This window comes from Sciurus vulgaris (assembly GCF_902686455.1).
Source record: "Sciurus vulgaris genome assembly, chromosome: 6".
NCBI classification, from domain to species: Eukaryota; Metazoa; Chordata; class Mammalia; order Rodentia; family Sciuridae; genus Sciurus; species Sciurus vulgaris.
The window spans coordinates 35,725,269-35,741,028 of NC_136466.1; the positions used below are offsets into that span (position 1 = coordinate 35,725,269).

General features: G+C 40.2%; 1 protein-coding gene across 1 annotated transcript in view; it reads right to left on the bottom strand.

Moving 5' to 3' along the window:
- Window positions 1-15,760, bottom strand: part of GFPT2 (glutamine-fructose-6-phosphate transaminase 2) — a 49,038-nt gene that overhangs the window by 13,401 nt on the left and 19,877 nt on the right. Inside the window, exons 5-10 of the mRNA XM_079145624.1 lie at window positions 13,796-13,854; window positions 12,951-13,085; window positions 10,528-10,589; window positions 6,782-6,861; window positions 6,165-6,282; window positions 1,452-1,615 (exon numbers count right to left, since the gene is read on the bottom strand). Coding sequence (XP_079001750.1) covers window positions 1,452-1,615; window positions 6,165-6,282; window positions 6,782-6,861; window positions 10,528-10,589; window positions 12,951-13,085; window positions 13,796-13,854 — 618 coding nt within the window. The remainder of the gene's footprint in view (window positions 1-1,451; window positions 1,616-6,164; window positions 6,283-6,781; window positions 6,862-10,527; window positions 10,590-12,950; window positions 13,086-13,795; window positions 13,855-15,760) is intronic.

Genomic DNA, 15,760 nt, shown 5'->3' on the forward strand with positions numbered 1-15,760 from the left:
TCCAGCTTACATAATAAGGAAAGGAGGCATTTGTTGAAAGCATGTAAGGAGTAAACAGCAGGACTGATTGTCCTGGGCTATACTCCCCTTAGCAAGACCAGAAAAGTTTTGTAAAATGTTTTATTTCCAAAAAGTCACCCACTTAGGGAACTACATATTAAGCAATTCCAAAGAAATAGACAATTTTCTTTTTCCCTTTTGTGGTGCTGGGAACAAACCCTGAGCCTTGGGCATGCTAGGCAAGTGCTGTACCACTGAGCTGTAACCTCAGCCCTAGCAATTTTCTTTTCAGTTAATAACCCCTAGCTATATTATATATATATATATATATATATATATATATATATATATATATATATATATCAATTGTAGATGGACACGATGCCTTTATTTTACTTATTTATTTTTATGTGGTGCTGAGAATCGAACCCAGTGCCTCACACATGCTAGGCAAGTGCTCTACCACTGAGCCACAAACCCAGCCCAACCCCTAGTTTCTGTAATAAAGAAAAACCTCTTCTAGCCACACCTGCATTTCTGGGGCTTTGATCTGAATGGATCTGGATGATTGTTAAAGAGACCATCTGGCTGCAGGGTGGTTAAGCCTCAAAGGAGCTGCACTGGATGCTTTAGAGGTGTCTAGGGACTTGGTAGGAATGTTCTTCCTATCTGCTGCATATGACATATTACACAGAGTGCAAATAAAGCAAGTGAGGAGGTGGGCCTTGTAAGTTAGGGAGCTAGGGAGGGATCATGGCAGATCAAAGATAAAAGAAATCTTGGAGGGGTGACATTTCAGGGGAACTCAAAGTGATCAAAAGGAGTCAGTCCTATGATTAGAACAAGAAAAGCAAGGACCCCCAAGTGGGCAAGCAGTTGGCCTGCCTGAGTAACAGCGAGGCAGCAGGTCCAGGGTGGGTAGGGCATAGTAGGCAAAGGATTAAGTGTGGTAGATCCAGGTTTTGGTGAGGGGGGCTCATAGGCTACAGAAGGGAGTCTGGATTTTAAGAATAGAAGGGCTTTAAGTGGAAGGATAGCGGGGTCTGATTTATGTTCTTAAAGCTTTACTTAGGCTGAACCGCGGAGTACAGATTGAAGGGGACAAAAGTGGGTACAAGGAGGCAGGCTCTACTTTATAGAGAAGTGGTCCATAGCCCCCATTACTGTAGCCCTCCTGCTCAGAGAAAAAAAATGATGACTGGGGTGTACAAATGTATGAGGGAGTCAGATGATGACACAAACAGATTCTAGATAAAATAGGACTCCCTATTTGGAAATGCCAAGCCAAGCTTTCCATAGAGCCTCAGCTACACAAGCCAGAGGCTGCCTGAGCCCTGTGGGCAGGAGGGCTATGACCTCCACCCAGGGCAGGGCAGACCATGTTAGGAGCATCCCTCACAGAGCATCTGCTCCCTGAAGCTGTTGCATACAGACTCTTAGAGGATACCTGCCTTTCATGATTTGCTGCAATTCCATCTGCAGGGTCTGGATGGCTCGAGATGGGTCATCACTAGCTGAGCGCTTGACTCGGTGAATGGAGAGTTTCCCATCAGCCACTGCGGCGATATCGTCATCCTCGAGGAAGATGACCCGGTTGGTGTGTTCTATGATGGCACTAGAGTGAGGGAAATAGAGATATAAAAATTAATACCCTGCTCTAAACCATCACAAGGCAGCAGTCACTCACTATTTCCTAAATGTGGGGTCAGTGGTGTTTTAGGAGTGACAATGACATCATCACTAAACACTTCAATATGTAGGTGAATCTTCTCCCTCTTCTCCACACTCTCTCCCTTCCTGCAGGAATTATTTTGAGGCTAGTTAAGGTTAGTCCTAAGCCTGACCTAACCTAACCTAACTAACCTAACTCTAACCCTAATTCCATTACAGAGTGTATAGAAACATTTTTATCAGTTCTTCTGTAAATCCTTTAGCTTATATTCAAATATGCTCAAATCTCCTCAATAATCTCATGTATATCCTTTTATATTTGGTTTCTTCAAATCAGGATCCAAACTTTGGAGAACACTCAGGAAACAACCTATTATTCTGAATTGGAAAAGGAAAGAAGGAAGCATTTGTTGCTTTTAAAAGCAATATGACTTAAAATAACCCTGTAGTTTATGAAAACAAGTTTCTCTTTATAGAAGTAACATAGCTAGCAAAGAAGGAATGATAGAACAATCAATTTATGAACTCCTAATTATTGGCTAATTATTAATATAGCTCTAATCAAGGACCACCCATGACTGTTGAAACCAAGAGGTAAGAAGCTCTGTAAAGGAAGGAGAAAGCCGTTAATGCTTGAATTCCTGACTGATCCTAGAATAAAATGACAGACAATAAGGCAATATGTGCTTCCTGATGAAAAGACACACAACTACCTAGGTAGTCTTGTCAAAAATCATACCTGAATAAGATCAAACTTCTAGAAGCTTGTAAACGCTAGTTTACAGGAAATAAGGTAGATGGAAGAACATATTAAACAACACCATGAGGGATGCACTCGGCAAAACCCAGATAGTAGAAAACTCATCAAATAAATGACCCAGTTTCTTAAAACACACATGTGTACACAGGTAGAGCAAGACAAACAGGGAGGGATCAGTAAGTAACCTACAAGATGTATCTACCAGTGAAATGTGGGATCATTGTTTTACAATAAGTTAATCTGTTTGGAAAGTGATATGATTTTTCCCTTGACACTAGAAAGCTTCTTTAAAAAATAAGTTTAAAGGGTTGTAGCTCAGTGGTAGTGCTTGCCTAACACATGTGAGGCACTAGGTTTGATCCTCAGCACCACATAAAAATAAATAAATAAAATAAAGGTATTGTGTACATTTGTAACTAAAAAATATTTTTTAAAATAAGTTTAAGTTAGAAAAGTGGATAAATGAGAAAGAAAGTTGGGTAATCAATAGCACAGATAGTACATAGATATGGTTAAAAAACATGAGGGTGGTATTTGAAGGATCACGGGAGGGAAACCCCTCATTTTCCACAGGCCACATACCCAAATGTGCTTTGCGAAAACTGAACACTTAGCTGGGTGCAGCGGTGCATGCCTATAATCCCAGCAGTCAGCGGGGCTGAGGCAGGAGGATCACAAGTTCAAACCGGCCTTAGCAATTTAGTGAGACTTTGTCTCTAAATAAAAATATAAAAAGAGCTGGGGGATGTGTAATTGAGAAACTTTGGGTTCAATCCCCAGTAGCAAACAAACAAACAACAAAAAAATCCCCCAAACACTTAAAATTTTTGATGCAAAGTTAAAGAGAAAAACCATCAAGTTCTATGGCTCTAAGAGTAATGCATCCGGAAAAAAGGATGGAAAGACACTACTCTGCACAAAAGTAACAATATGCACCCATTGTATAAAAAGTAGAAAAGAGAGTATCAGGTATAAAAGGCCTGATCCCATCTCTCAGAGATAAACACTGCTTAGGCCATAGTGCTTCTCTCCTGAAAATGCTTGATGTTTATGTCCATGTTCATTCACATGCTTATATTCATGCGTGCATGTCCATATACATGTTTAAATATAAGTTTAATTTACAAAATGGATGGTAATATAGTCTAGTCATTAAGACAACTGGCCTAGGAGTTAGACAGACCCAAGGTGCTACTACAGTCCTGTAACACAGATAACCCTTTGGGGTCCTGTCTCAGGTTCCTCCTTGTGAAACAGAATTCCTAATGACTTTTTTTGCGGTGCTGGGGAGCAAACCCAGGGACCTGTGCTTGCAAGGTAAACACTTTACCAACTGAGCTATCTCCCCAGCCCTCTCTCCTTGTGAAACAGATGATCTCTGTGCCTTCATCTGGGTTTTGTTGTGATTATTAAATGAGATAGTCCCAGTGTAGCCCTCAGCACGGCACTCAGCTCTAAGTGCACAGCACATGCTGGCTGTTGTTGCCCAAATGTTCTTCATATCTGGGAGGGTCACCGTTATGATTCTCCTTTCTCAATATATGTTAAGTGCTATGGTTTGGAATCCCTCTAGAATTCATGCACTGGAAACTTAATCCTCAAAGTTATATGCTAGCAGTATTTGGAAGTGTATGGGTCTTGAGGGCTCTGCCTTCACAATATATTAATGGATTAATTGATTAATCCATTCATGAATTAATGGGTCACCACAGGAGTAGCTTTGTTACAAAAGCAAGATTTCTCTTTGCCATATTATGATGTACCTCACCAGTTGTTAAGTATATGCTAACACCATACTCTTAGATTTCCTGGCTGCCAGATCTGTGAGTCAAATCAACTTCTATTCTTACTAAATTATCTGGTCTCAGGTATTTTGTTATAGGAACAGAAAATGGACTAAGACAGTTGGCTTTCTTATCTACACAATATACATTACAGAATCACTTTTTTAAGTTTCAATAACCTAAACAAGCAAACAAAAGAATATTAAGGCTCTTAATTATAGCATTGAATTTACAAATTGATTTGGGGGAGAATCAAGATTATCAAGGAAATTCTTGTTAAATTAATTTTAAAATTGAATTTCCATAATTTTAAAAGTAATATTAAAGTTCTCTACCAAGGAATGTAAAATCCTTCCCTTTATCCAAATCTCTTATTATTTCTCATTGTAAACTTTCAGAGTCTCAAGTTTCTGGACTATTTTTATTAAAATTTATTCTAAGGAATTTAATGAAAACTTTTTTCTTCAACTGTGGTGAGTATTATTTATTGTTATTCAACAAAAATTTACTGAGAGCCTCCTGTGCCTAGTCATGTGAGGAGACACTAGAAGAAATAAGGTCGATGAAGTTCCTGTTCCAGCAGTTCACAGATTAGTGGCTATTACTGGGATGTAAGATTTCCACATCTTTATTCTCTGACTAGCTGCTAGTATTAGTTCTAACAGCCTTTCAGCTGGATATAATTGTATTGCCTATGAATAATTATATCATTTTCTTTCAAAGCAGTCATGTCTTCTCTAATTTGAGAAACATCTAACATATTTCACTTAATATAAGGTACCACTGATTGTAAGATCATAATTATTTTGTACATTTCTAAGAAATAAAAATTTCAGCAAATTATAATTGCAAGATGCCACTTATAGATGCCAAAATCTGTAAACTAATTGTGTGCTTTAGAATCATTGAAATAATATTAGCTTCTCACTGAAAGAGTGCTCTTAGGAACACACTTTGGGAAATACTGCCCATGAATATTGGTGTTACTTATGAGCTCTAGGTTCCTATTACTTCCTATTTCCCAGGAGACCTGGCCTGGAATCGTCACTGCTTCACAGCAAGACCCTAACGGGGTGGATGAGAAAGAGAAAAAAGCCTGCAGCATGAAAAGAAATAATAAAGGGTTGGACAAAAGAGGTAGTACTGGTATTCACAGTGATTTTCTATTTAGCTCGCTCTTTCTCCTTTCTCTCTCCCTTTTCTCCTGTCCTCACTCCCACTTCCTTTCCCTTGCTTCCCTCTTTTTGTCTCTCTTCTCCCTCCCTCCATGTATGTGTGCACATGTGTGCATGTGCATATATATAACTTCTGTACTGAGGTAGAATTTCTCAAATTTCCAAAATTATTATTTAGGGATTGTGAGGACATGGACTTTAGAATGATTGGACAAACCTTCTAAATTGTGGCTCTGGCTTTTGAGAATGGTCAGATCATAGGCAAATGTGGGGTTGGGTATAGGAATGAGGTCTGGAGACACTTGGCTCATCTAAAGGAAGCAGCCTTGGAGCACTCCCAGACAACAGGGGCTAAGGAAGCACAGTCCAGCAAGTTCAGATCTGCCAGTTTTCCCAGAAAAGCTAAGAATTCAAGTTTTTACGTTTTTTCAAAGTGCCAGGAACTAGTTCAGTTATTCCATGCAGGCTGTAAATAACCATCAGTGGATCCAGGCTGTGGCCACCAGTGCTATCCAAGAGAATCACGCAGTTGCTCACAGCGTAAGGATTCCAGGCCACAGGGACTGAAATCTGCCCTGACCTAGGCCCTTGCTGAGTCACAAGAAAACAGATAAAATATGGCATAAGTAAGAAATGATAGAAATGGGGTATAGCTCAGCAGTAGAGGGCTTGCCTAGCTCAAGGATAGATGCCCAGCACTTAAAAAAAAAAAAAAAAAAAAAAAGGTTGTGTTTAGACAGACAATCCTTGGTTACATAATATCAGGGAAGTTACCTTGCATCAGAAGCAAAAAAGAATTCCACTGCTTTATCGCCCACAGCATGAAGGCAGGTGGAGCTGTCCAGTCTTTTCATCCTTGTTTTACAGATATTCTTCACATTCTCAATATTGCCTAGTAAATAAAGGAATGGATTGCAAATCCCAGTAGACTATTTCATTTGCATAACATGCGGCAAGGAGCCCATTTCCCCTTTGAATATGTGTGGGAGAAATTTGCAATTTTTAGCTCTGACTGCATCAGCCAAATCCTGTAAAAGCTCCCTAAATAGCACAGTACCACTGCAAGAGCATTTAAAGGGCTATAGTGGGAGAGTAAGGCAAACAAAAACAAAGAAACACTCAAATCAAATGGTTGCCATTATACCAAGCTGCGTGCTGTTCTTTCTACTTCTGCATATGTTTGAAAATATCCAAAAGGAAAAGCTTTTAAAAAGATGGTGCTAAGTCTCCATGGCATGAAAATCCTTTAGACCTAGAGCTTTGTGCTGGCTGAGTTCCAGTTAAAGTGAGGTCTGTTTTCCTTGGAGGGGAGTTGACCCCACTAGAATAGTTGCTGAGTCCTGAGACACTGTTCAGTAGCTGCGCCCTTCAAGTCTTGCTCAGGAACTTACATGTCCTATACAAGATGGGGATCTGCTCTGTGGAGAGTTTGTATTTGCTTCGCACTCCAATTAGCAGTGGGCTGCCTCTCCTGTAGGGAGAATAAAGCATCAAGTTATCCAACACCTTGGACACCCCAGGCTAGAAGTTTTCCCTGCATCTGAAGTGGGACTCCCAAATCTAGCCCTTTCTCTGGAGCAGAAATTGCGTATAGGTCTCCTAGAATGGATGCCCTGACCATACAAACATGATCTCAAGATTTGGAGCAGGGATCAACAGGCTAGCAAACAGATCCCAGATCACCAACATGGCATCAACCACTTGCCCAACAACCTGATAACCCTTCCTACTCCCACCCTCACAGAATCTGGAACTCCTCCAGTTCCCTGAATCTCCAATGTGCTAACCCTGGGTGGCATAAGGGAACACTTTGTTCCTCTAAGCAGCCTTCATTTGCTGCAAACCCTTAAAGTGGGAACACTAGGTGACCAGGATCTCCCTTTTGTTTTTCCCTTTCTCCAAGCTCAATTGTTCTCTAGCTTTCATGGACATGAAAGTAGCCGACTTTTGTGTGTACAGTTGGCATCTGTGGATTCAACCAACTGTAGGTTAAAAATATTCAGGAAAAAAAAAAATACCTGTGTGTAAAGACTTTTTTCTTGTCATTATTCCCCAAACAAAACAGTATCACAACTATTTACAGAGTATTTACATTATGCTCAATATTATAAGTAAACTAGAGATGATTGAAAGTATATGGGATGATGTGGGTAGATTATACACACAATGTCATTTCACATAAGGGACTTGAGTTTCTAAGAATTTTAGTATCTGAAGGGTGATTGGTTCCAGGGTCCCTGTAGACACCAAGGGAAGACTGTACTTTACTTTGAATGCTACTTAAGGCAATTTTCAGAGTGGTTTTGGCTCTATCTGAGTGACACCTCCTGATCGAAGTTTAGAATCTTCAACCTATACAAAGTGGACTTCATTATAAAAGGGGACAGTGATTTTCACAAGGTGAAATCTTGGGGGAATTCCTACAGGTGACCAGGGTGAAGGCCTCTAACCCAGGTCTCTTTTCCCAGGGCCCCTGTCTCAGTCACCAGTCGCTGGCTCTCTGAATTTCTCAGAAAGGAATCTTCAGTGAAGCACTTCACAATATTTCTTTCTGGTTTACAACTTGTATTGGGGAATGCATTTAAGGTATTCCATGATTAATGGCATTTTGCCTTCAAAACCGAATTCTTTGTTCATTCTTATAAATTGCAGTATGCAAATCAAATACACATTGGATATATATAGAAATAAGCAGATCATTTTTATAACTCACACATTCTAGAACTCTAATTCTCAGAACCAGGCAGGTAAAATTCCAATTTAGTGATCCTTTCTTTCCCATGTGGGGTATCTTCTAAGACATCACAGAGAATGCCTGAGACCATGGATAGTTCTAAATCCTACATATACAATACAATATTTTTCCTATACCTACTTATGATAAAGTTTAATTTATGAGTTAGGCACAGTAAGAGACTAAAAACAACTAATAATAAAATTATAAAAATTTAAAACTTATATGTTGTTTATTTCTGGAATAAACAACATTGGATATTTTGGACCTTGGTTGATTACAGATAACTGAAACTTCAGAAAGCAAACCTTAGGTGAGGGGGAACTACTATAGTTACTAAGGGATATGTGCCATTCTCCCCTTGCATGTTAACTAATATATAAAGAAGAAGAAAATACTGAGCATGTTTTAATAAGACCATTCGAGTGCTGTCTCAAACATATTAATTCAATATAACATAGAGGTAACATTTTATGTCAACCAAATTCTTGCTAATGTATATCAATGAACCACTTGTTCAGTAGTCTGAATTCAGTCCACCTGTGTCATCCGATCTGTTAACCTGAACTAATACAGACCCTTACTATTTCTTCAGCAACAAACAGACCTTATTTTCTGGTAGTGTTGACCTGTTTGGATCCCTCTTCTGACTTCTCAAGGTGAGGGACAGAGTTCACAGCTTGGAAAAAGATGCTGTGAGCACTTTGAATACTTCAGACAATCTTTCATTGTGGTCTAAAGCAAATCAGAGCCAAAGTTCTGGGTCCTGTGGGGAACTAGCTTAAATCGTCTTTCTAACATTGGCAGTGGGAAAATATGTGGTTATCTAATTTTCTTGGCAAATAGCTCCCTAAAATCTTATTGTTTCAGATTAAGCTTTATGATTTCTCGAGACTTTGAGACATAGAATTCTCCCAGGATATCCCAAAAATCGTTCTGGAGGTTACAGAGCCATCAGTTATAAGCAATTTAGAAAAATAAGGCTTTATTGTTTCTTCATGTTGCCTTCTTCTACTTCATTTGAGACAGTAATATCAGATATTATCAAATTTTAAATGGGAGCTTCTAAATTTGTTAAGAAGCAACTGGTATTTTATAATTCTATGATTTGAAGGAATTGTATTCCAAATGGTAAATAAGTCCCTGTCCTAAGAAAAATAAAATGATGATAAATTCTTATCATTTTCTGCCTGGATACTCTGACAGTCTTTGAATGACAGCCTTACCCTCTCTGACCTGGCCTCTCAGGGATACAGGTACACTCTCGATGACTCCCCTGTGACATCAGAATAAAGTCCTCAGCCTGTGTGTCACTGAGGCCCTTTAGAGTCAGTCCTCTGCCCACAGCTTCACTGTCCACCAGAATGTAAGGGTCATGCCTGTACCACCTTGCTCACTGCTATCTCCATGTGTGGCCCACAGCAGATGTCAGTAAGCACACATTGAGATTGGAAGTCTCAGTGACCCTCTCTACCCTACGAGTATCCTGGCCAAAATGAGATACTCAAGTGTCACACTGTCTCTGGCCTCTTATCTTTTCCCATACTAGTCCCTCTGCTGGGGAAGATGTTCCTGCTGCCTGCCTTCCCCAGGATGGCACCTGCTCACCTCAGGTCCCTGGTGCACAGGTACTGCCAGCCCCAATAACAGAGTATCACTACTCTCTGCTTTTCTCTGTCTTCCTGAACAATTGTCTAGTCCTTAAGTGCAGAGACCAGGTTGAAAGTTGCTAGGTCCCCACAAACCAGCACCTAGTAAGTGCTCAATGAGTATAACTGAATGGCTGGATGGATGATCAATCCATCTGAATGCTTTAAAAAACAAGAGTACACATAATCTGTTTCTCTAAATCCAAGCAGCACTGGGAACTATGGGGAGTGGTAACTATAACAGAGATACATGTGGGCTGAACCAGACCTCTGGGCTGATTCCTGGGATGCCCTGCTGTGAAGATGATGACGCATGAGCCCTGAGCCTGCAAGGACTTTTCAGTACTGAATACAAATCAATGTTCACTGTGATTTCTAGTTTCATGTGCATAACTTTGCATGCTTTTACTTAAAGGGGGTCCCCCAAATTGTATAGACATCAAGTCCCACAAAACTGCGATATGACCCCTTCCCTCCATACAGTTTTATTTTTATTTGAATTTGTTGTCAACTTCTCAAAATCTGGAGATTCCACCTAAAAATCCAATTACCTGATTTCACTTTCTAAAAAATTAGGAGCTCTAGTGCCACATGCCACAGAGACACTGTTGAAGTGGGGGTGAAGACACTGTTGTCCTTTCCTTCCATTAAGCCCTCCCAGCTTCCCAGAGGCCCTACACTTCCACTGTACCTCAAACTAAGTAATTTTATCTAATTTATTTGTTATTGAAAATGTCAAAGCATTTTGTCTCACCTTGTGGCAACGGCTTCTCCTGGGTAGTGGATGCTCTTGAAAACCAAAGCAAATGCACCTTCCTGAAAACACATCAAAAAAGGATGAAGGACAATCACTTTGGCTAGTCCAGCTGCTGTAGTCCATTGCCCCCGGCATGTCTCCCCTTGGCTCCTCTTAGTAGCAAGTAGTCCTGGGGTCATTTGGAAGCTAAATGCAGAGGCAGCTTGTGCAGGATGAGGTCGAGAGAAAAAGCCAAAAGGAGAGCACCAGGCTGAAGTACCAAAGACTGGAACTTGTGAATTTTGTGCCCTGCATTGAGCCTCAGGATGGTATCTATTCAGGGAGAAACTGTGAGATTAAAGAGGCTAATCCAGGACTGCACTTAGAGCCTGGTTCAAATTCTAGCTCCATCTCTTAATTGGGTAAGGACTTCAGCCTCCATGTGCTTCATTTTCCTGATCTGGCACCAAGAATAGTTCTATCTTTTATACCTTTTTGATTATAAGCTAATGCATTGTAAATGCTTAGAACAGCGCCAGGACTCTAAGGAATCTAAGAGAAGCCTGTTGTTGTTATTTCTAGCCTGTGACTGTCATTTGCCCTCTGTGTTTCAGCTTAATGAGTTTGTGCAAACTCAGAACTAGAATCTAGCTCTTCTAACTCAGTACTCTGAAAGCTCTTTCTACTTAAATTCCTGGTGCAAAATTCTCCCCTGCATTCTGACCTTCCTGTGGCAATTTAACAGGACCCTGGTAGACCTCAGTTATGTATAACCAGCTATAAATCCAAATTTCCATGTGAAATCCCCCAAGTTTTGGAACCCTGGGTAGACCCAAGGCCCTATGCAGCCAGCGCGCTCTGTCTAGTTTGCTGACTCAGACACACAGCCAGGGGACCCAAGGTCCACGTCCCTAGGCCTCAGAGGCCTGCCCAAGATGAAGGAGTTTCAGGCAGATCCTGAGTGGCCTCACATTTTTCCTACTGCTTTTGTCAATAGTAAAGTACTAAATAGAAATCCACTTCCCATTTTTTGCCAGAAAGAGCCTTGTGCTGCTTGAGATAAGAAAAGCTACCGGTTTAAAAGTGCCATTATGGAGGATGCATTTCTAAAATTTAAAATTACAAATACAAAAGTAGAAATACTGTGCTGCAATAACAAATTGGTTTACTGTACATTATATAGTATATTACACTGTATTTTAAGAACAGTTGGTCCTCCATATCTGTGGGTTCTGTATTTGCAGATTCAACTAACTGCTGAAAAATGGAATTTTGTCATTATGTGTACTACTATGTTCTTAGGCCTATGACGATTGCTTCTATTGAACATGTGCAGACATTTTTTTTTCTTGTCATTATTTCCTAAACTATGTAGTATAACAACTATTTACACAGTAATTACATTGTATTAGGTATTACAAGTCATCTAAAGGTGATTTAAAGTACATAGGAGGATGTGTGTAGGTTATATGCAAATACTATACCATTTTATATAAGGGACTTGAGCATGGATCTTGGTATTTTGGGGTGGGTTGGTCCTGGGACAGCCCCTGATCCAGGATGTCCTGGATTCTGTTCCCTCAACATTATCTCCAGGATGCCACTGCCTTGGAGGAGCTATTGGATGGCAGTGACACCCTGGAGGATGAGCTCTGGAATAGCTGATCCTCTTCTTCTCCTTCTGCCATCCCACAAGGGCTTGCATCTGCTCTACCTCAATATCCAAGGAGGGACTTCCCCTTGCACAATCCCCCAGAGTGTGCTCTCTTTGTGGGGGACTTTGCTCTTTCAGTATAGTACTTTGGGACATCACTGACTTTTCTTGCTCCCTCCTCTGGGCCATTCTCTTCAGCATGTAGATGTAGATGTGCTCTGATACCTATCACAAAAACACAATCCTCTCCCACAACTGCATCACTCTCCTGTCCCTCAGTCATTTGACTGTACCCATCTGTAATCAAACATCAGAAAGTTGCATCTGCAGGCCCTACTTCTTCCTTCCCTTCCTTTCTTCTCCATTTAGTAATTGTGGGCATTTCTCCCCTATGACCAAAAATTGTTTTACTGATTAGGAGGCCCTGACTACAATTCTAAGTCTCTACCCTTGTTAGAGAGGATCTCATGTATGTAACGAACAGTGCACAAACTCAACTGAAAAAGACAGCAGCATGAGCTGCCAGGACCACATGTGCAACGTGAGACTGTACATAGCCATAGACTATAAAGGCAGTCAGCAACTCAAAGGTGTTAACATGAAGCCAGGCACTTTCTATTTGGTATTTACCACATAAAATATAGAATTCCCAATTTTACACGGATGTAATCTCTTAAGTCCAGATGTGCTAGATGACCCAACTTTCATTCCGAGTACTTTGTGCAAATTTGCCTACTAAGTGCTTAAAAAAATGAAGGAATAATTTAGACAGATGAGACTAACTCACCAACTGTTGAATGACTCTCTCGACCAGAGTTGAAAATGTAATGTCCTCAGTTTCTCTGTTGTCAAACACATACTTAATCAGCTTGGCGATGGTCTCAGTATCTGTTTCTGACTCAAATTCATAGCCTTTGCTTTCCTGGAATATGAGGTTGGACACGGGGTGACAGATAATGGTCATTGTGCAACTGGCCTGGCCAACTCCCTCTTCTCCCTTATGATTTGACTTAAGTTGAGAACAAGAAAAACTGGGAAGAGACAAAAAATGTTTGCCAGAATCACATAGCCAAACACCTCTGAGTCATCCTAGTATTCCCTGAGATCATCTCTCCTCAGGAGCTTGTCCTTGCCATTAATCTAGACATTGCAAAATAATGGCAGTTGAAATGATAAAATAAGTTGAGTCAAATCCACCCACATCCCAACCACCACCACACAACCTTTTCACACTGGGGATCCTCACTGTCTCAGTCCCCACCCCGCATTCCATTTGGCATATGAGTCGATATGTTACACAGCACAACTATTTTAATAAAACCCTAACCCTGGTTTTTTGATTCTGTGAATCTACAGTGGCCCTTGAGGTAAATCCTAAAGCCCTGGTATGTTCCCAAACAAGATTCTGGGCGTGGTACCTCAGCTGGGGCTGAGGTTCACACTTAATGTTGTGATGTGGCCAAGAATGGGTTTCACTCAATCCCTGTGTGTGTGTGTGTGTGTGTGTGTGTGTGGTACTGGGGATCAAATAGCTACATCCCCAGCCCCTGACCATGTTTCTGGAGGAAAACATACTGGTTGGAGAAGATCAATATTACTTGATTTAGATGTTACATGGTGGAGGTCTCTTACCAGAAATTTCCTCAGATCTTTGTAATTCGTGATGATCCCATTATGGATGACGACAAATTCTGAAAGAAAAGTTTAGTGAAGGCAGAAGTGTCAATAAGAAGTGAAGTTCAAATAAGATGCAAAGGAAAGGGATTTGATGACTTGAAAACTCTCTGCAAACTGTTCCCAACAAGACTTGTGTTAAGCAAACGTCTTTTCCTGTGATTAGGACTGATGTCTATGATAATTACAATTTAAACCTGAGGAAATATACATTTATCTTTCAAGAGCAAGCATCCATCAACCTCCCCGCATATATGCACAGAGCTCTTCCTTTTGGCCTACAATATTATCAAATAGGCTTTGATATATTATCAAGCAAGGGATGATTAACCCTTCATTACCCAGAAGTGATTACAGGCATTCTCAACAGATTTTAGGCTCAAAGAGGTCACAAACTAACAGTGGGCCAGTGTGCTTTGTTTGACTCACATTGTATTGCAAAAATATTAGAGTTTAAATTTTTTTTTGAGTTTTTGCTTTAAAATTTCTTAGGGAGAAAAACCTGGAGGTTCTAGCAAACCTAGGCTCACCCACATTCCTATGTGGTCAAAGGCCTGTCTCTTTAGCAGTGTCTACCAGCTGCAGTTTCTCCCACCTCTCCTGAGGCCACCTGGACACCCTACTCCCTTTGGTCAGCTCCCTGCACAGGTGAGAGAAGCCCTGGAAGGGCAAGGGATGTGTTTGCCTCAGTTACCATTGTGTTGCTTCAATAAATAGCTGATGAATGAGTACCTTGGAGGAAAAGTCTAAGGCCAACCTTAGAGTTTTGGGGCACAAGTAACATTCTTTCCCCTTTGTCCTAGATGATAGATACTTGATTGCCCTTGAGATCCATAATTACCCTGGGATGTGTTGGATACCCCTTACATGTATTGACTATTATTCAGGGACTCTTTGTATCTCCAATTCAAGTTTTTCTTCAATTCAGAAGAGATTTATTACATATTTTAAAACTTCTTCCATTATTCTTTTGGTTCACCACGACTTATTCCTTTTTAAGAAAAATTATTTGCTTGTTTTTGTGAGGTCACACACAAAAAATGAGAGAACGCGAATGAGAAAAGTTTGTGTGTGATTGTACAGTGCACATACCTGTAGAAGTATCACATGGTACACCATAAGTATGTATAATTTTAATGTTTTTACGTATTGGTTTCAAAATGAGATTTAAAATTAAAGAAAAAGAGAAGAAAAACCCAGTTTAAGCAGTTGTGATGGCCACAGCTGAGTTCTGCTATATAACTTTGTCTTCTTTTATAATTTCATTTGCTCTGATCATTTCTTGTGAACACAAGTTAACCCTATGTTGGATCTCTATTAATTGACTATATCCCACTCTCCAGTTTTTTTATTTTTATAAAAATTGTGGCATTATTTTTTGTATTTTATTTTCTTAATTATCACTTTTTTTCCATTTCAGTCTATTGTCTTAGTTTATTTGCTCTCTAACGTCTATGTTTTCTTTGCAAAAACTTTTTTCTTTTTCAGCATTGGAATTTGAACCCAGGTCCTTATGCATGCTAGGCAAGCACTCTGTCACTGAGTTATACACCTATCCCTGCAAAAAACTTTTTTTGTGTAATTTCCTTGTGAGATGTAGTGGCTGGGTGCTAAGACTTCCACTGGCAAATTATTAAATTTTACAAATCTTTATATATTGCCCTTGTTGTTCTCTTTTTCAATTACTCATCCTGAGTCAGAGCAGGAGTTTCCAAGTTTGGGTGTGGGTGGGTTTCCTTGGAGCTTCTTTGCTTTGGGGACACAATCAGAATCATTGTGTGCACTGGGGGTTTTCTGATGAGGTTCACCTTATCACTTTCGGGTGGGCAGGAGGATATGGCTGAATTGCAATATTCCAGGGCACATGGTCTTCTTGGCAGTGTTTTCTTAGTCCACATTGCTGCTCCCGGGACTAGCTTCAGC